Source organism: Pongo abelii, chromosome 16 (genome assembly GCF_028885655.2).
Source record: "Pongo abelii isolate AG06213 chromosome 16, NHGRI_mPonAbe1-v2.0_pri, whole genome shotgun sequence".
Lineage (NCBI taxonomy): Eukaryota > Metazoa > Chordata > Mammalia > Primates > Hominidae > Pongo > Pongo abelii.
The window spans coordinates 52,150,430-52,172,229 of record NC_072001.2 but is presented as its reverse complement, the minus strand read 5'-3'; the positions used below and the strand labels follow the sequence as shown (position 1 = coordinate 52,172,229).

The 21,800-nt window shown below is 42.1% G+C and overlaps 1 protein-coding gene across 13 annotated transcripts in view; it reads right to left on the bottom strand.

The window, feature by feature from the left end:
- Nucleotides 1-21,800, bottom strand: part of GALK2 (galactokinase 2) — a 172,105-nt gene that overhangs the window by 80,029 nt on the left and 70,276 nt on the right. For 12 of the 13 annotated variants that reach the window (XM_024232183.3, XM_054531154.2, XM_054531151.2 and 9 more), the window contains 2 exon segments: nucleotides 5,156-5,246; nucleotides 1,758-1,904 (listed from right to left, as the gene is read on the bottom strand). In XM_024232183.3, coding sequence (XP_024087951.2) covers nucleotides 1,758-1,904; nucleotides 5,156-5,246 — 238 coding nt within the window. 13 annotated transcript variants of the gene reach the window in all.

Sequence of the window (21,800 nt, the reverse complement as noted above, 5' to 3'; positions counted from 1 at the left end):
CCTATTTTTCCACCATATCTCTTATTCCAATGAATCATACCAGCCAGACACCGATATAATCTTTGAGTCTTTGCTGTTCCCCATTCCCATGCCCAATCAATGACCAAGTCCTACTGATTCTGAGATCTTGAATCTATCTAATTCTAACCATTCTCATTGCCACTTCTCTAAATCAAATCATCTCCCTACTGCTAAAACCCTGAAATGTAGACTTTGTAATATAGCCAGGGAGATCTTTCTAAAATACAGATATGATCACCTTACCCTCTTCCTAAAATCCTGCAATGGTTTCCCACTGCTATGAAGATGATGCCTAAATTCCTTAACAAAGTTTACAAGGCCCAGCAACTGATCTCCTGCTCTGTTATCCAAATTGCTGTATGCTTCAGCCATATTGAGACATTTTTTTTTGTTACTCCAACAAGCCATGATTGCTTTTCCTCTGGACATTTCCACATGATGTTCTCTCCACCCAATACATGCTTATCTGATGTCATCAGTGTTATCATGCCATCACTATCTACAACTACTTTAATCTTTGGTGTCTCCATTTAGATGTCCTATGCTCTCTAAATCTGGGTTATATCTGCTCCCATAGAAAACTACTTATCCACTCACTATATTCTATTGCAGTTGCCTATTTACTTGTCTCTTTTCCCTTTTAGACTATAAGCATAGTGACAGTTGAGACTATACCTATTATATCTCCAATGCCTTGAACATTATCTGGCACAAAATAGCCATTAAATAAATAATGGTTGAATGATGAACAAACAAATGAATAAATAAATAAATCAGATTAAAAGTTGTACCAGAGGAAACACATTTTACATATGGACTTCCTGTCCCTTGCTTCTTCTCTTCTCAAAAAATAATAATAATATGTAAGCCCCCTTTCCCTCCCAACCAGCCATTGCTCACTAAGGGCTAATTAATGTACACTTACACAGGACAGCTAAAAAGACGGATTCTGTCTGAACCTTTGCATTCTCCTTCATTTCTGCCTTTCCTCCTACATATAAAATTTTCAAACTGAAAGTTTAAACATGCTTAATAGAGACTAAGCATGTGGCTGCCTTTCTCTTGATCTGCCCAAACCATCTGTAAACCTGGTAGTATATGTACATGGGGTAAAAAGAACCTATGATAACATTTTATTTGAACCAGAATGCTAAAGCATTAATTAAAGCTGAGCCACCTGCTCTAAACTGCAGAGTCAGAGATTTATGTGAACTTATAAACTTGAGGCTTTCTGACCTCTTATACAATTTATATTTCCTTTAAATAAGCATTTCCTCTTGTAATGCAATATTTTAAAGTTTATTTCTGTGACTAATCTGCTGGCATATTCAGTTATTTTATTACCTAGTCTTTACCCTTGTAACCCACTACTTGTCAAATTTTTAATTTAAGGTTTTGAGTGAAAATAAGCAGGCTCAACCATGAGAGGAAGAATTTCTTGCCCTAAATTTAACTTGTTAATGAGGTGATCTAAAATGATATCCATACATTCAAATCCCATATTTAATACAATGTATTTTTAAACAGTTATTCACAGATCTATTCACTCACTGTTTGGAGGGTATAAGCTACTTTATAGTGATTTATCACTTGTTAAGTTACAATGCTTGCCCACATGTGCAGTCCTTTTAGAGAAGACAGTTTTTCAATCAACGAAGGCATTCTGATTTGAGATTTGGATGCTAATGATATTAGAAGGAGAGGGTTCTATGAGTTTTCCTATCAAAGGTAGTTACCTTGGATAGATTCCTTCCCAGCACTGTGAGCGTCACCAAGCCAGCACAACAGACCAAAGCACTGGAGCTGGAGAGGCCAGAACTTGGTGGGATATTTCCATCTACCAGGCAGTTCATTCCAGTCAGGTTACTAACACCAAAGTGTTCCTAAGAATATAAGGAAAAACAGCAACAGTAATTCAGTACTGAATTCAAGGAGTAGTGAAAGCTTCTTTCATTCCCCAGAGAACAAAAGTCTATCAATAGACTTATAATAGTTATAGAAACTACTTATGCAATTCAATTTAGTTGAGACTATATGTGACATTTTATTTAATGACTCTTGGCCACAGGGTAATTCCCTTAAATGCCTTTAATTTTCTTGCCTTGAATGTTCTTTTTCTTGAATATTAATTGATTTGAATATGGAAAAAATATAAAATTGCCTTGAATGTTCTTTTTCTTGAGAATTAATTGATTTGAACAAATATGGAAAAAATATAAAACAATTATAATCCAATTTGCCAAGTAGCAAGACAAGAAATATACAATTATCTGTGAGGTAATTTAAATCTCCATGCAGCACAACTCCAGCATTCTGTTATTATAAAAGTCCAGCCCCTAAGCAGTGACTTGTTTCTAAGGAGTGCCTTACTTCAGAAGGTTCTCTGAAAAAAAAGAGTTCCAAACATTCTCAGTTCTGTTTTACTTAAGAAAAAACCTAGGCACCAAGAGATGAAGAAACTTTCCCAAGATGACACACAGGGAGACGAAAGTAGGGCCCAGGTCTCTGAATCCTGTTTGAAAACTTCTCCACTGCAGTTAGAAACCTGAGCCAGCAAACCGTCATTGTGATTTAATATGCCAGCTATATGAGAAAATCCAGATGCTTACTACAGTTTATAGATACAGTTTAGCCATATGATAGCTTTAAAGATAGTCAAATTAGAATTCAGCCACAAACGAGAATACAGACCCTAAACAAGTCGAGGAAACTCTATTTCTACAAATAGGAAAGCCCAAAGAAATAATCAGATTCTGATTTAAATACGTAAAGCTCTAGTATACTTACATTACTTTCTAACACTAGGACACTTTGGATGATATCATATCATAACTTTTGTGGCTTAAGTTTACAAATAAATTCAAGTCTACCTCCTTCTCAAGAAAAAGTACCATAGTCTTTGCAAATTACTCAAATGACTGAAGATTAACGTATGAAATACTATTACCTAATTATGCATTTCATATTTATATTATACAAGGGAGAATCTCAATAAGCTAGCTAGAATAACTAAAATAACAACAAAATTCTGCAAATAAAAGACTTTTCTCTTTAATTTTTTGTTTGTCTGTCCTAGCTAGCAAAACTCTCGCACCACAATAAGAAGAAATTTAGCTGGGTGTACTTCTCTTCCTGATTTCAAGTCATCTAAAAATTTCCTTCCAGAAATACAAACAAACTATAAACTGAAACTCTACTGTTGCCAATGCCCTTTCATACAGAATATCAGACAGCTTGTTTAAAAAAAAAAAATTGAAGAATACAATATATTTAATATAAACTGATCAAACACAGGTGTCTTGAGTGGGAATCATACTTAAGAACTTATCAGCCAGGCGCGGTGGCTCACGCCTGCAATCCCAGCACTTTGGGAGGCCGAGGCGGGTGGGCCACGAAGTCAGGAGTTCAAGACCAGCCTGGACAATATAGTGAAACCCCGTCTCTACTAAAAATACAAAAATTAGCCAGGCATGGTGGCAGGCGCCTGTAATCCCAGCTACTCGGGAGGGTGAGGCAGGAGAATCGCTTGAACCCCAGGGGCAGAGGTTGCAGTGAGCCGAGATCACGCCACTACACTCCAGCCTGGGCGACAGAGCAAGACTCCATCTCAAAAAAAAAAAAAAAAAAAAAATTTACTATGCAATGTTTAAATGAAAATGTATAACAAATTCAAAATGCAAATGGGTATAATATGCCACATTCTGTAACAGCTCTATCCCAAAAGGATAACATGTTCAATTTAATATAAGCGAATTATCCTCTGAAACTTTCTAGTATTTGAATTTGAAAGTTTCTGAACAGGCTAGCATTTAAATTACCTTTCTGCCAAAAGTTCATTGTATAAGTTTGCTTTTGCACATAAATTGTCAAACCAAACAGGAAGGCTTTAAAACCTGAAATGCTCAAAAATAACACAAAGCAACATGCATTATTTAGGCCACTTTATCCATATGCTGCAAAAAGGCATGTTGTTGCAAGGAAGATTAAAATTGCATTTGCCAGGCAAATGCTTCCAAATACTGTAATTCCCACTAATGCATATGATAAGCCAGATGATTTGAAGATTTAAAACCTGCCAATAACTTTTCCTGTAAGTTATTACCATGTGTCTGAGAGAAAGGAAAACACAAAAGAAAGAAAGAAATGAATTCATTAACTTTAAGAACAAAAACCACCACTGTTACAGTATAGGACTACACATTAGAAATAAATTTGATGTATTTCTGTAATGGATGTGCCACTAAGTCCTAGCTGCTCATTACAAAGTTTCAGATAGGACTGCCAGGCAGTAAGGAACACAAGCTCTCTAAAACATGGGTGAGTTTGTTTGTTTACTTTTAGCTCACAAAGGCAAAATTTACTTCTTATTGTCCTACTATGATTCTATACAAGTCACTATATCTAAAATAATTATTGCAATATAAAAGTGGCTCTAAAAACAGCAAATATCAATTTTCTTTTGGTCCTTGATACTGTTTCAATTATGAGAGTGAAAACATTTTCTTGTTCTTGTATGTAACATTAGAGATTTTCAAAGTGATTATTCAATGTTTCTTGGAAAATACTTATACTAATACATTTCATTATGTCTTTTTTTAATCCCATCTGAAGTAGCAATAACAATACTAGCTACCATTTATTAAATGGCTACCATCAAGGCTTATGTAATTCTTTAAACAACTCTTTGTCAGGATAGCAATGACATCATTTTACGGATAAATCTGAGACTTAAGAGGTTAAATTACCACAGCTAAGAAGAGCCCAGATTCAAACCTGGGCTGACTCTAAATCCTATTACAGTATACCCCTATACCTCCCAAGTATAAACGTAAATAATAGTATTAAAACATATCCTCAAAAGTATGTTTAAACAAAGATTTTAAAACCAGACAGATGTTTGTCAGATGCACCTATTTATGAACAGCCAGCTATATAAAAACCACTACTGCCCCCTGTGAACACTACCCCAAAACAGTCATATCTTCCCCACTCTCTGAAACACAAACTAGCAAAATAGAACAGAAGCATCGGTTAGTACTGTAAGGAAATGAAAAAGATGTAGTAAATAAAATAAATCTGACAGAATACACATGATAATCTCAACTGGTAGTAAGTGCCTTATAAACCAATTTACCTGAATTCCTTTAAGTCCACATAAGAAATAGTTGTGCCACAAAGGCTTGGTTTTATCAATCTGGATGTTATTAGCACTAGTACTTAAGTCCCTGCGAAGACAAAAGACACCATTAATTTAAAATCTGTAGGCCTTGAGCTGCAAAATCAATGGCTGACTGCTGCCATCTTGTGCCAACACAGTGATACTGACTCTCCTTTCATGTTCAAACTGTGTGTCTACAGCAAAACATCTCCAGCTGCTAAGAGTTAAGAGAGGACGTTGTAGTGGCCTTAATGACTAAACTACCTCCAACTGACCCTTTTTATTTCCTGAAACAGAGAGGAAACAATATATTTCAGAGTAATCTACAACTATTTTCTCTTTTATGTTGGTCCTTGTTAAACTGGTGTAAACCACATGAATGCTTATCCTCTGGGCCTGCTGTTTGGTACACCCCCAAACTGAAACAGAAGTACTCAAAGCCATCTCTGCCATTCATCCAATTTAACCATCTGCACAATTTAAGAAAAAAAAAAAGAACAAAATAATGATTTTGATGCATAATCAATTTAACAAAATAAGATTCCATGAGCCTATAGTAATGTAAGTTAACAAATGAATACAAAGCTAAATGAAGAGGAAGGAAAAACTCTTTATTATGGTAAAATCTAACTAATAGATATAGAAGGGATTATGTGAATAGAAAAGTCACTACATGGTAAACTTTATGATAATTTGTTTCAGGAAACAATCATCAATGGATTGTTAAACTTAATAAACTGGCTAAACTGGGCTAAACTTAGTAAAAACCTGATGAGAAGCAAGATATTTACAGTATTTCCCCACCAGACACTTATGAACTACAATGGAAAAACATAGTATCTGGGCCAGGCACAGTGGCTCACACCTCTAATCTCAGCACTTTGGGAGGCCAAGGCAGGCAGATCACAAGTTCAGGAGTTTGAGACAAGCCTGGCCAATATGGTGAAACCCTGTCTCTACTAAAAATACAAAAATTAGCTGGGTGTGGTGGTGGGTGCCTGTAGTCCCAGCTACTTGGGAGGCTGAGGCAGAAGAATCGCTTGAACCCGGGAGGTGGGGTTGCAGTGAGCTGAGATCGTGCCACTGCACCCCAGCCTGGGTGACAGAGCGAGATTCTGTCTCAAAAAAAAAAAAAAAAAAAAAGTATCTGATATGGTTTGGCTGTGTCCCCACTCAAATCTCATCTTGAATTGTAGCTCCCATAATTCTCACACGTTGTGGGAAGGACCCGATGGTAGGTAACTGAATTATGGGGGTGGATCTTTCTTGTGCTTTTGTCATGATAGTGAATAAGTCTCATGGGATCTGCTGGTTTTACAAAGGGGAGTTCCCCTGCACACGCTCTCTTTGCCTGCTGCCATGTAAGATGTGACTTTGCTCCTCATTTGCTTTCTGCCATGATTGTGAGGCTTCCCCCGCCATATGGAACTGTGAGTCAATTAAACCTCTTTCCTTTATAATTACCCAGTCTAGGGTTTTTCTTTATTAACAGCATGAAAATGGACTAATATAGTATCTTTATGGTAGAAAGATCTGGCAGATGCCACCTTAATCAAATGATCAAAATTAACACCACCAGTAAAGGGATGTTTTGTGCCTCCTTGATACAATATACTAAGCATACATCCATGGAATGTGGGATATCCTTATGCTATTCTTGTGTCTTCTTTGTAAGTCAAAAAAAAAATACTTCAAAATGAAAAATAGGTAGATAAATAAATACGCTCCTAAAATCAGCCAAAGGACAATGTATGTGAAATGGGAGAATCAATTAAAGAGGAGGAAATGAGGCAAAATTCCATATTGACTGAGTGCTCTAATATAACTGACTAAATATCTACTATATGCCAGTCATTGTAATAGATGCCTTCCATGGATTATTTTAACTCAATAACATGGATACATTATCTCTTTCAAAATATATTAAGTGGCTAACCACTTAAGCATACAAAGCATGCATGGGAATATAAAGGTAAAAGGCAGAAGGCTTGCCTTTTAAAAGTTCACAATCTAGCCAAGATGACATGAACATAAATAACTACCAAACAGTAATGGCATGTGATAATAATACTGGGTGGCATATGTGGCTGAGAGAGTATTATTTCTAAAAGTCCACATTTGATAGAGAGAGGACGTCTTCCTGGAGGCTCAGAGAGGTTTAGCTGCTTTCCAAAAATGCATAGTCTGACTTCAGCTCATCAGAATTTTACTCTACTGTCACTCACAGAAGTTGAAAATATGTTGCTCACAGTCAACAAGAGGTCACAGAATTTGAAAGCAGATACAGTTATGTTAGCATATGTGATAGGTTCTATTCCTAGTTAAGAGGACATCTTGAAAGTCACTAAGAAAAGAAAACCAGAAAGAGATTTTGAGAGGGGAATATGAACAGAGGGGATAGGCAGATATGACGAGAAAAAGAGGAGGATAGTTGCACATATGTAGGAAGCTACATGAGCAACGTTCCAGAAAGAACTGTGATATAATTTGGATTTGCATCCCTGCCCAAATTGTCAGGCCTCTGAGCCCAGGCCAGGCCATCGCATCCCCTGTGACTTGCACGTATACATCCAGATGGCCTAAAGTAACTGAAGATCCACGAAAGAAGTAAAAACAGCCTTAACTGATGACATTCCACCATTGTGATTTGTTCCTGCCCCACCCTCACCGATCAATGTACTTTGTAGTCTCCCCCACCCTTAAGAAGGTTCTTTGTAATTCTCCCCACCCTTGAGAATGTACTTTGTGAGATCCACCCCTGCCCACCAGAGAACAACCCCCTTTGACTGTAATTTTCCATTACCTTCCCAAATCCTATAAAACGGCCCCACCCCTATCTCCCTTCACTGACTCTCTTTTCGGACTCAGCCCGCCTGCACCCAGGTGAAATAAACAGCCATGTTGCTCACACAAAGCCTGTTTGGTGGTCTCTTCACACGGACGCGCATGAAATTTGGTGCCGTGACTTGGATCGGGGGACCTCCCTTGGGAGATCAATCCCCTGTCCTCCTGCTCTTTACTCCGTGAAAAAGATCCACCTACGACCTCAGGTCCTCAGACCCACCAGCCCAAGGAACATCTCACCTATTTTAAATCTGGTAAGCAGCCTCTTCTTACTCGCTTCTCCAACCTCTCTCACTGTCCCTCAACCACTTTCTCCTTTCCACTCTTCAATCTCTCCCATCTCTTAATTTCAATTCCTTTCATTTTCCAGGAGAGACAAAGGAGACACGTTTTATCCGTGGACCCAAAACTCCGGCGCCGGTCATGGACTGGGAAGGCAGCCTTCCCTTGGTGTTTAATCATTGCAGGGACACCTCTCTGATTGTACACCCACATTTCAAGGGTGTCAGACCACGCAGGGACGCCTGCCTTGGTCCTTCACCCTTAGCGGCAAGTCCCGCTTTTCTGGGGAAGGGGCAAGTACCCCAACCCCTTCTCTCCTTGTCTCTACCCCTTCTCTGCTTTTCTGGGAGAGGGGCAAGTACCCCTCAACCCCTTCTCCTTCACCCTTAGCGGCAAGTCCCGCTTTCCTGGGGCAGGGGCAAGTACCCCTCAACCCCTTCTCCTTCACCCTTAGCGGCAAGTCCCGCTTTTCTGGGGAAGGGGCAAGTACCCCAACCCCTTCTCTCCTTGTCTCTACCGCTTCTCCGCTTTCCTGGGGCAGGGGCAAGTACCCCTCAACCCCTTCTCCTTCACCCTTAGCGGCAAGTCCCGCTTTCCTGGGGCAGGGGCAAGTACCCCTCAACCCCTTCTCCTTCACCCTTAGCGGCAAGTCCCGCTTTCCTGGGGCAGGGGCAAGTACCCCTCAACCCCTTCTCCTTCACCCTTAGCGGCAAGTCCCACTTTCCTAGGGGGCAAGAACCCCCCAGTCGCTTATTTCCGCACCCCAACCTCTTATCTCTATGCCCCAATCCCTTATTTCTGCACCCTGACCTCTTATCTCTGTGGCCCAATCCCTTATTTCCGTGCCCCAACCCCTTCTCTGCTTTTCTGGAGGGCAAGAACCCCCCACCCATTCTCCGTGTCTCTACTCTTTTCTCTAGGCTTGCCTCCTTCACTATGGGTAAGCTTCCACCTTCCATTCCTCCTCCTTCTCCCTTAGCCTGTGTTCTCAAAAACTTAAAACCTCTTCAACTCACACGTGACCTAAAACCTAAATGCCTTATTTTCTTCTGCAATGCCGCTTGACCCCAGTACAAACTCGATAGTAGTTCCAAATAGCCGGAAAACAGCACTTTCAATTTTTCCATCCTACAAGATCTAAATAATTCTTGTCGTAAAATGGGCAAATGGTCTGAGGTGCCTGATGTCCAGGCATTCTTTTACACATCAGTCCCTTCCTATTCTCTGTGCCCAGTGCAACTCGTCCCAAATCTTCCTTCTTTCCCTCCCGCCTGTCCCCTCAGTCCCAACCCCAAGCGTCGCTGAGTCTTTCTAATCTTCCTTTTCTACAGACCCATCTGAACTCTCCCCTCCTCGCCAGGCCGAGCTAGGTCCCAATTATTCCTCAGCCTCCGCTCCTCCACCCTATAATCCTTTTATCACCTCCCCTCCTCACACCCGGTCCGGCTTACAGTTTAGTTTCTCGACTAGCTCTTCCCCACCTGCCCAGCAACTTACTCTTAAAAAGGTGGCTAGAGCTAAAGGCATAGTCAAGGTTAATGCTCCTTTTTCTTTATCCCAAATCAGATAGCGTTTAGGCTCTTTTTCGTCAAATATAAAAATCCAGCCCAGTTCATGGCTCGTTTGGCAGCAACCCTGAGACGCTTTACAGCCCTAGACCCTAAAAGGTCAAAAGGCCGTCTTATTCTCAACATACATTTTATTACCCAATCTGCTCCCGACATTAAATAAAACTCCAAAAATTAGAATCTAGCCCTCAAACCCCAGAACAGGACTTAATTAACCTCACCTTCAAGGTGTACAATAACAGAAAAAAGTTGCAATCCCTTGCCTCCACTGTAAGACAAACCCCAGCCACATCTCCAGCACACAAGAACTTCCAAACGCCTGAACGGTAGCAGCCAGGCGTTCCTCCGGAACCTCCTCCCCCAGGAGCTTGCTACACGTGCCGGAAATCTGGCCACTAGGCCAAGGAATGCCCGCAGCCCGGGATTCCTCCTAAGCCACGTTCCATCTGTGTGGGACCCCACTGAAAATCGGACTGTTCAACTCACCTGGCAGCCACTCCCAGAGCCCCTGGAACTCTGGCCCAAGGCTCTCTGACTGACTCCTTCTTGGCTTAGCGGCTGACGACTGATGCTGCCCGATCGCCTCAGAAGCCCCCTAGACCATCACAGATGCCAAGCTTCAGGTAACTCTCACAGTGGAGGGTAAGTCCATCCCCTTCTTAATCAATACGGAGGCTACCCACTCCACATTACCTTCTTTTCAAGGGCCTTTTTCCCCTGCCTCCATAACTATTGTGGGTATTGACGGCCAGGCTTCTAAACCTCTTAAAACTCCCCAACTCTGGTGCCAACTTAAACAATACTCTTCTAAGCACTCCTTTTAGTTATCCCCACCTGCCCAGTTCCCTTATTAGGCTGAGACACTTTAACTAAATTATCTTCCCTGACTATTCCTGGACTACAGCTACATCTCATTGCCGCCCTTCTTCCAAATCTGAAGCCTCCTTTGCGTCCTCCTCTTGTATCCCCCCACCTTAACCCACAAGTATAAGATACCTCTACTCCCTCCTTAGCGACCCATCATGCACCCCTTACCATCTCATTAAAATCTAATCACCCTTGCCCCACTCAACGCCAATATCCCATCCCGCAGCATGCTTTAAAAGGATTAAAGCCTGTTATCACTCGCCTGCTAGAGCATGGCCTTTTAAAGCCTATAAACTCTCCTTACAATTCCCCCATTTTACCTGTCCTAAAACCAGACAAGCCTTACAAGTTAGTTCAGGATCTGCGCCTTATCAACCAAATCATTTTGCCTATCCACCCCGTGGTGCCAAACCCATATACTCTCTTATCCTCAATACCTGCCTCTACAACCCATTATTCTGTTCTAGATCTCAAACATGCTTTCTTTACTATTCCTTTGCACCCTTAATCCCAGCCTCTCTTTGCCTTCCCTTAGACTGACCCTGACACCCATTAGGCTCAGCAAATTACCTAGGCTGTACTGCCGCAAGGCTTCACAGACAGCCCCCATTACTTCAGTCAAGCCCAAATTTCATCCTCATCTGTTACCTATCTTGGCATAATTCTCATAAAAACACACGTGCTTTCCCTGCTGATTGTGTCCGATTAATCTCCCAAACCTCAATCCCTTACAAAACAACAACTTCTTTCTTTCCTAGGCATGGTTAGCACAGTCAGAATTCTTACACAAGAGCCAGGACCGCACCCTGTAGCCTTTCTGTCCAAACAACTTGACCTTACTGTTTTAGCCTAGCCCTGTTGTCTGCGTGCAGCAGCTGCCACTGCTTTAATACTTTTAGAGGCCCTCAAAATCACAAACTATGCTCAACTCACTCTCTACATTTCTCCTAACTTCCAAAATCTATTTTCTTCCTCATACCTGACGCATATACTTTCTGCTCCCTGGCTCCTTCAGCTGTACTCACTCTTCGTTAAGTCCCACAACTACCATTGTTCCTGGCCCGGACTTCAATCTGGCCTCCCACATTATTCCTGATACCACACCTGACCCCCATGACTGTATCTCTCTGATCCACCTGATATTCACCCCATTTCCCCATATTTCCTTCTTTCCTGTTCCTCACCCTGATCACGCTTGATTTATTGATGGCAGTTCCACCAGGCCTAATCACCACACACCAGCAAAGGCAGGCTATGCTATAGTACAAGCCACTAGCCCACCTCTCAGAACCTCTCATTTCCTTTCCATCGTGGAAATCTATCCTCAAGGAAATAACTTCTCCGCGTTCCAACTGCTAGTCTACTACTCCTCAGGGATTATTCAGGCCCCCTCCCTTCCCTACACATCAAGCTCGAGGATTTGCCCCCACCCAGGGCTGGCAAATTAGCTTTAATCAACATGCCCCGAGTCAGGAAACTAAAATACCTCTCAGTCTAAAATAGACACTTTCACTGAATAAGTAAAGGCCTTTCCTACAGGGTCTGAGAAGGCCACCACAGTCATTTCTTCCCTTCTGTCAGACATAATTCCTCAGTTTAGCCTTCCCACCTCTATACAGTCTGATAACAGACCGGCCTTTATTAGTCAAATCAGCCAAGAAGTTTTTCAGGCTCTTAGTATTCAGTGAAACCTTTATATCCCTTACGGTCCTCCGTCTTCAAGAAAAGTAGAACGGACTAAAGGTCTTTTAAAAACACATCTCACCAAGCTCAGCCACCAACTTAAAAAGGACTGGACAATACTTTTACCACTTTCACTTCTCAGAATTCAGGCCTGTCCTCGGAATGCTACAGGGTACAGCCCATTTAAGCTCCTGTATAGACGCTCCTTTTTATTAGGCCCCAGTCTCATTCAACACCAGACCAACTTAGACTGTGCCCCCAAAAAACTTGTCATCCCTACTATCTTTTGTCTAGTCATACTCCTATTCACCGTTCTCAACTACTCATACATGCCCTGCTCTTGTTTACACTGCCAGTTTACTCTGTTTCTCCAAGCCATCACAGCTGATATCTCCTCCTGCTATCCCCAAACTGCCACTCTAAACTCTTGAAGTAAATAAATAATCTTTGCTGGCAGGACTATGCTGAATCTCCTTAGGCACTCTCTAATCAGATGTCCTAGGTCCTCCCAATTCTTAGACCTTTTATACCTGTTTTTTTCCTTCTCTTATTCCATTTCGTTTCTCAATTCATCCAAAACCATATCCAGGCCATCACCCATCATTCTATACGACAAATGTTTCTTCTTACATCCCCACAATATCACCCCTTACCACAAGACCTCCCTTCAGCTTAATCTCTCCCACTCTAGGTTCCCACACCGCCCCTAATCCCGCTTGAAGCAGCCCTGAGAAACATCGCCCATTCTCTCTCCATACCACCCCCCAAAAATTTTCGCCGCCCCAACACTTCAACACTATTTTGTTTTATTTGTCTTATTAATATAAGAAGGCAGGAATGTCAGGCCTCTGAGCCCAGGCCAGGCCATTGCATCCCCTGTGACTTGCACGTATACATCCAGATGGCCTAAAGTAACTGAAGATCCACGAAAGAAGTAAAAACAGCCTTAACTGATGACATTCCACCATTGTGATTTGTTCCTGCCCCACCCTCACTGATCAATGTACTTTGTAGTCTCCCCCACCCTTAAGAAGGTTCTTTGTAATTCTCCCCACCCTTGAGAATGTACTTTGTGAGATCCACCCCTGCCCACCAGAGAACAACCCCCTTTGACTGTAATTTTCCATTACCTTCCCAAATCCTATAAAACGGCCCCACCCCTATCTCCCTTCACTGACTCTCTTTTCGGACTCAGCCCGCCTGCACCCAGGTGAAATAAACAGCCATGTTGCTCACACAAAGCCTGTTTGGTGGTCTCTTCACACAGACACGCATGAAACAAATCTCATGCCAACTTGTGATTCCTCAGTGTTGGAGGTGGGACCTGGTGAGAGGTGATTGGATCATGGGGGTGGATTTCCCCCTTTGGTATTGTTTTCATGATAGAGCTCTCCCTAGATCTGGTTGTTTAAAAAGTATGTGGCACTTCCCACCTCTCTCTCTTCCTCCTGGCTCTGGCCATGTAGACATCCCTGCTTCCCCTTTGCCTTCCACCATGCTTGTAAGTTTCCTGAGGCCTCCCTAGCCATGCTTCCTGTACAGCCTGTAGAATTGTGAGCCAATTAAACCTCTTTTCTTTATAAATTATTCAGTCTCAGGTATTTCTTTATAGCAGTGCAAGAATGAACTAATATGGAAAATTGCTAACAAGGAGAGGGGAATTGGTATAAAGATAACTGAAAATGTGAATTTGGGTTTGGAACAGGGTAACAGGTAGAGGTTGGACCAATTTGGAGGGCTGAGAAAAAGACAGGAAGATGTGGAAAATTTGTAACTTCCTAGAGATTTGTTGAATGGTTGTTTCGAAAATGCTGATAGTGATATGGACAATGAAATCCCAGCTAAGGAGGTGTCAGATGAAAATGAGGAACTTCTTGGGAACTAGTGCAAAGGTCATTTTTGTTATGCATTAACAAAGAGCCTGGAGGCATTGTGCCCCTGCTCTAGGGATATGTGGAACTTTGAACTTGAGAGTGATGGTTTAGGTATCTGACAGGAGAAATTTCTAAGCAGCAAAGCAGTCAAGATATAGCCTGCTGCTTCTAACAATCTATGTTCATATGCATGAGCAAAGAAATGACCTGAAACTGAAACTTATATTTAAAAGGGAAGCAAAGTGTACGAGTTTGAAAAATTTGAAACCTGGCCATGTGGTAGAAAAGAAAAGGCCTTTTTGGAGGAGGAGTTCAAGCCAGCTACAGAAATTTGCATAAGTAAAGAACAGTCAAATGCTGATGGCCAAGACAAAGGGGAAAAGACCTCCAAAGCATTTCAGAAACCTTTGCAGCACTTCCTTCCATCACAGGCATGTAGGTCTAAGAAGGAAGAATGGTTTCATGAACAGGGACCAGGGTCCCACTGCTCTGCATAGCCTCAAGACACTGCTCCCCATATCCTGGCCCCTCTGCCTCCAGGAGTGGCTAAAAGGACTCCAGATACAGCTCAGGCTGCTGCTTCAGAATGTGCAAGCCATAAAACTTGGTGTTTCTATGAAGTGTTAAGCCTGCCAATGTTCAGAGTGCAAGAGTTAAGGCTTCAGGAGCCTCTGCCTAGATTTCAGAGGATGTGTAGAAAAGCCTAAATGTCCAGGCAGAAGCCTGCTGCAGGAGCAGAGCCCTCATGGAGAAACTCTACTAGGGCAGTATCCCCCCACACAGAGCCCCCACTGGGGCACTACCTAGTGGAGCTGTGAGAAGAGGGCCATTGTCTTTGAGACTGCAGAATGGTAGATCAACCAGGAGCTTGCACCATGCACATGTAAAAGCCACAGGTGCATGAATATTAGCTCATGAAAGCAGCCTCAGGGGCTTTACTTTGCAAAGCCTCAGGGGTGGAGCTTCCCAACCTTTGGAGCCCACCCCTTGCCCCAGTGGGCCCTGGAAGTGAGATGTGGAGTCAAAGGAGATTATTTGAAACTTTAAGATTTAATGACTCCCTTGCTGGGTTTCAAACTTACATGGGGCCTGTAGCCACTTTCTTTTGGCTGATTTCTCCCTTTTGGAAAAGAAGTATTTACCCAGTGCCTGTACCCTCATTGTATGTTTGAAGTAATAACTAATCCATTTTTTAGTTTACAGGCTTATAGGCAGAAGGAACTTGCCTTGTCTCATGAGATTTTGGACTGTGGACTTGTAAGTTAATGCTGGAATGAGTTAAGACTCTGAGGACTGTTAAGAAGGGATGACTGAATTTTGGAATGTGAGCACATGAGACTTGGGAGGGGCCAGGGGCAGAATAATATGGTTTGGATTTGTGTCCCTGCCCAAATCTCATGTCAAATTATAATCCCCAGTTTTGGAAGTGGGGCCTGGTGGAAAGTGATTGGATCACAGAGGTGGATTTCCCCCTTTGGTACTCTTCTCGTGATACAGTTCTCACTTGACTTGGTTGTGTAAAAAGTGTGTAGCTGCCCCCAGCCCTCTTCCTCCTGCTCCACTCATGTAAGACATGCCTGCTTCTCCTTTGCTTTCCACCATGTTTGTAATTTGCCTGAGGCCTCCCCAGCCATGCTTCCTGTACATCCTGTAGAGAATCATGAGCCAATTATATCTCTTTTATTTATAAATTACCCAGTCCCAGGTATTTCTTTATAGCAGTGTAAGAATGGACTAATACAAACTGAAAAGTGCCAGCTCCCACAGAATTAGAAGTATAGCTTAAGTTTGTCAGAAAAAACAAAAAAAAACTGCTTTTTGATTAGTTACTGATCTTTGCTGTTTCCCGCATCCCTATCTCACCTCTCTACCTAGCCTTTTCCTGAGGTTCAAAACCAGACACTCATTTTCCCACCAATTCTCAACCCTGCATTACATTATCCATTTGCTTTCTCTACCCCCACTTCCATGTTTGTAGAATTCTGAGAAAAGAATCCTGAAAATGAGCAGACATGACCTATTATTACATTAATACTTTCCACTTACATATTTTATTCATTTACTTGTTCTTCAAAGAAACATCTGCCCAGTGTCTACTCTGTGTGTATCTGGACCTGGGGTAGGTAGACCATTATAAGACACCTGTGTGTGTCTGGATCTGGGGTAGACCATTTATAATAAGAGTAGCATCAAAAAAAATATGAAGTCGGAGGCACAGAAGAATGCCTGTAGGCATCTGGTACTTGCCTCCTCCATAAAGAAGAACCAAAATAACAAGTTGACAATCATAGTTAGAATAAATCATGTAACAGAGAACACTGAATTCAACAAGAAGTGACAAGAAACACCTAAGGCAAGGAAGGAGAGGAAATCAGGGCAGCCAGAATCAGCTGGGAGCCTGGAGAGGCTCTTCAGTGTGGGTAAAGGGCAAGAGAAACACCCCAAGTGGTCCACATTACTATCAAGGACTCCTGCAATCCTAGCCATAGGAGAGCCCCTCAACCCTTCAGGACCATGCAACTGACAGAGGAACTACTTGGAGATCACATGATGGCATTGCTCCAAAGAGGAAATTCATGCTGGGTTCCACACACCCCCAAGTCCTAAACAACTTGCACATCACTATCCTGAGATCCCAGACTCTACTAGACTGCATCCTGCCATGGGGATCAACAGCTCCTGTCTCCACATCCTTGCAATCTCTCTGATATCCCCTACCCACAGACACCACGAGTGCTAACTGCTGTTGTCAGAGCCAAAATGTAAGCCACTGGCAATAACTACAATACTCCCAGCAGTGGGGCTGCTGTGTATTTTCAGGAGCCCTAAATACAGACTCCCTCACTCATAGCAACTTCCATTGCACTGCTGGGGCCAAACCATGAGCCACTGGCAGAACCCTGGTATTCGTAGCAGCAGAGCCACCATACATTTTCAAGTGCCCCGAGGAAAGGCTACCCCACCTGCAGCCACCACCTGGAGCCAAAGTGCATGCTCCCCAGCCAATTGTCTATGACTGCTGCCAGTGAAAGCAACCCCACTCTCCCCCGCAGCTGGGCCACAGCACAGCCACTGCTACCACCACCTGGGCATTCCACTAGGTGGCTTGGTTCACTCTACTACTGCCTACCACTTGCATACACCACCAGGAGGCCTAAAGATAGGCCCGCCCTGCCAGACTCCACCCCTATGCCTAAACATACCATCCAGGGTACTAAGAATGGCTGTGTCCAATCTACCACCATTGGCACCTGAACATTCTCCCAGGGACCTAAAGATGAGCCCACCCAACCTACTACTACTACCACAGCTAGCTTCCACCTGCATGCAACACCTGTGGCATGGGGGACCAACTCACCCAGCCTAACAGCCACCAACAACAATGCAGAATGCTTAGGAGCCAGAGTGTTGTTCTACTACTGCTACTGCCATCATACAGGTGACACTAAATACCCAGGGGTCCAAGGACCCAGCCACTCACCCAGCTCACTGCTACAACTGCCAGGATCCACAGTCTCCAACAACAACCATATCCTAAGTCACTGAGGAAATCAGAGACCAGTGATACCGTTTATGGCCAAAGGAATTATACAGAGACTACAAGTGCCAAGAATCAATGCCAACATGCCAACCCAACCAATATCATAGGTACATCTTTGAGAAAAAGTCATTGTCTATAAAAGCAAATTCAAAAACTTGGAAGAAGCAAAACAATTCACCAGCAACAGATTCTAATGACAAAGAAATTTATTAAATTCCAGAAATAGAATTCAAAGTAATGACATTTAAAAAGCTCAGTGAAGCCCGGCGTGGTGGTTCACACCTGTAATCCCAGCACTTTGGGAAGCTGAAGCAGGCAGATCACTTGAGGTCAGGAGTTTTAGACCAGCCCAGCCAACATGGTGAAACACCATCTCTACTAAAAATACAAAAATCAGCCAGGTGTGGTGGTGGGTGCCTGTAATCCCAACTACTCAGGAGGCTGAGGCATGAGAATCACTTGAACCCAGGATGCAGAGGCTGTAGTGAACCAACATGATGCCACTGCACTCCAGCCTGGGCAACAGGTTGAGACTCCATCTCAAAAAAAAAAAAAAAAAATCAGTGAAAGACAAGAGAACACAGATACAAAGAAATCGGAAAAAAATTCTAGAATATGAAAAAGAAATTTAACAAATGGATATCATAAAATAAACAAAAATATTGGAACAGAACAATTCACCAAATGAAATAAAACATGCATTTGAAAGCTTCAACAATAAACTAGATCAAGCAGAAGAAAGAATTTCAGTATCTGAAGATAGCTCTTTTGAAATAACACAGTCAGACAAATATAAGGAAAAAAGGATAAGAGAGAATGAAAAAACCTTATGTAACTTATGAAGCATCATAAAGCAACCAAATATTTGAATTTTTGGTGTTCAAGAAAGCAGAGAAAACCAAAAGGATAGAAAACCTACTTAACAAAATAATAGCTGAAAACCTCCCCAGTCCAGTAACAGATTTACATATTCTGATACAGGAAGCTCAGAGATCCCCAAACAAATATGACTTTAAAAGGTCTTCTCCATGGCACATTATAGCAAAGTGGTCAAAAGTCAAAGACAACAAGAGAATTCTTAAAGCAGCAAAAGAAAAGCATCTAGACACTTATAAAGGAGCCCCACAAAAACAACAGTGGATTTCTCAGCAGAAACCATACAGGCCCTGAGAAAATGGGATGATATATTCAAAGTGTAGATAGAAAAAGACTGGCAGCCAAGGATACTATACTCAACAAAATCATCCTTCATAAATGAAGGAGAACTGAAGTCTTTCCCAGAAAAACAAAAGCTGAGCACATTTATCATGGATGGGCCGAACCTACAAGCAATGCTTAAGGGAGTACTATACCTGGAAGCAAAGGGATAATATATAAACCAACAGGAAAACACATAAAAGTATAAAGCCCACTGGTAGAGCAAACTCATAAATAAGAAAGAGAAAGGACTCAAATGTTACCAATACAGAACACCACCAAACCACAACAAACAAGAGAGAAATAAAAAAAAGAAAAAAAGATACATAAAACAACCAGAAGTCAATTAACAAAATGACATGAATAAGCCCTCCCATATCAATAATAACATTGAATGTAAACCAATTAAATTTTCCAATTAAAAGATATAAACTAGGATAACTGATTTAAAAACATGACCCTATAATAAGCCCCCTACAAAAATAAAACCTCTTTTCATCTGAAAAAAACACATATATATTGAAAGTAAGGGAATGAAAAAAATATATTCCATGCAAACAGAAACCAAAAGCAAGCAGGAATAGCATGCTTATATCAGATAAAATAGACTTTAAGTCAAAAAAAGTAAAAATAGACAAAGAGGGGGTATTATATAATGACAAAGGGATCAAATTAGCAAAGGATATGACAATTCTAAATACATATGCACTCAACAACAGAGCACCCAGATATATAAAGCAAATATTATTATGACTAAAGGGAGAAAGAGAGCACAATACAATAATACTTGGGGACTTCAACAGCCCACTCTCAACATTACAGAGATCATCACAACAGAAAATTTAAAAAGAAACACCGGATTTAGACTGCACTACTGACCAAATAGACCTAACAGAAATTTACAAAACATTTCATCCAGCAGCTACAGAATATACATTCTTCTCATCAGCAGATGAAACATTCTCCAGGATAGACCATATGTTAGGACACATAACAAGCCTCAACAAATTTTTTTAAATGGAAATCATGTCAAATATCTTCTTAGATACAACAGAATAAAACTAGACAGTGTGTATCAAATATCTTCTTAGATACAATGGATTAAAATTAGATAGTAATAAAAAGAGGAACTTGTGATACTGTATAAATACAAGGAAATTTAACAGCATGATTCTGAATGACCACTAGCTCAAGGAAGAAATTAACATAGAAATCAAAAAATTTATTCAAATAAATGAGAACTGAAACACAACATACCAAAATCTATGGAATATACTAAAAACACTGCCAACAGAGAAGATCATAGCAATGAATGCCTACATCTAAAAAGAAAGAGTTCAAATAAGCAACCTAATTATGCATCTCAGGGAATTAGAAAAGCAATAAAAAACGAAACCCAAAAATAGTAGAAGGAAAGAAATAATGAAGATCAGAATAGAACTAAATAAAGTAGCCACTAAAAAAACATAAAGGGTTAAAGCTTTTGGAGGGATAGCAGATAAGGTGGCTGACTAGACACAGCCAGGAAGCACCACTCCCACTGAACGAGACTAAATATCAAGTAAACTAACAAACTTTGAGCAAATCTTAGAGAGAAAACACCAAGAGTAGATAGAGAAGCAACACAGACACTGAGGCTGAAAAGAGAAGAAGCTGGGAACCTTGTGTGGGGTTGCTGAATGCTAGGGCTCATGCTCAGCCCTGAAAGCCTCCTGAGGGAGGGGTTAGTGAAGGGATAGTGGGGCAACCCACTCTTGCTGCAGATTTCCAATCCTAGGTACAAGAGATCCTATGACGCCCATAAACATTTAAACTGGCAAGGGGATCTGCCTGGAGAGTAGGCAGTAAAAGTACTCCAGCCTATATGGAATGGAGGTTTGGCACACATGGCAGCCGCAGCAGAATACAGCCATAGGTGTCCATCCCCCAAGGCTCCCCTTCTTCCTCTGAGTAACTCTAACCCCAGTTGACCACTGGGTCAAGAGAACAGGGCTGATTTTCCAGTGGGAATGGGGCATGTCTGTTCTGCAGGCACTCCTGCCCACCAGCCCCTTCCAAGGCCTCTGCCCAGCTGCTCTAACAGGAGCATGAGTACAGTGCAGCCCCCACTGCCCAGTATGGGTGCTTTACCAAAAGGCCAGCCTGAGTACTTTCTCAGAGGTCTGGAAGCAGTTGGAATCCCCCAGCACAGTTGGTGCTGTGCCAAAGGGAGCCAAAAGATGGAGCTGTGGGCCAGTCCCAACAGCTCAGGGCTGCAGCATGCAGCTTGGGAATCTTGAGCCAAGATCTGTAGCCAGTGCTACAGCAGGGAAGGAGCTCACACCCTCAGAAGACAGAGAGGAGTGAAACACACAGGCTTGTAAGCCAGCACCAGAGAAGGGCATCTCTCCCTCTACAGCAGCAGTCCCCAACCTTTTTAGCACAGGGACCAGTTTTGTGGAAGACAGTTTTTCCATGGATGGTGTATGTTGGGGAAGAGGGGATGGTTTCAGGTTGAAACTGTTCTACCTCAGATCATCAGGCATTGGATTATCATAAGGAGCATGCAACCTAGATCCCTCCCACATGCAGTCCACAATAGGGTTCATGCTTCTATGACAGTCTAATGCCACTGCTGATCTGATGGGAGACCGAGCTCAGGTGGTAATAATGCTCACTCACCCACTGCTCACCTCCTGCTGTGTGGCCCACTTCTGAACAGGCCATGAAGCAGTAACAGGGATTGGGGAACCCTGCTCTACAGGACCAGTCTAAGAATGGTGTGG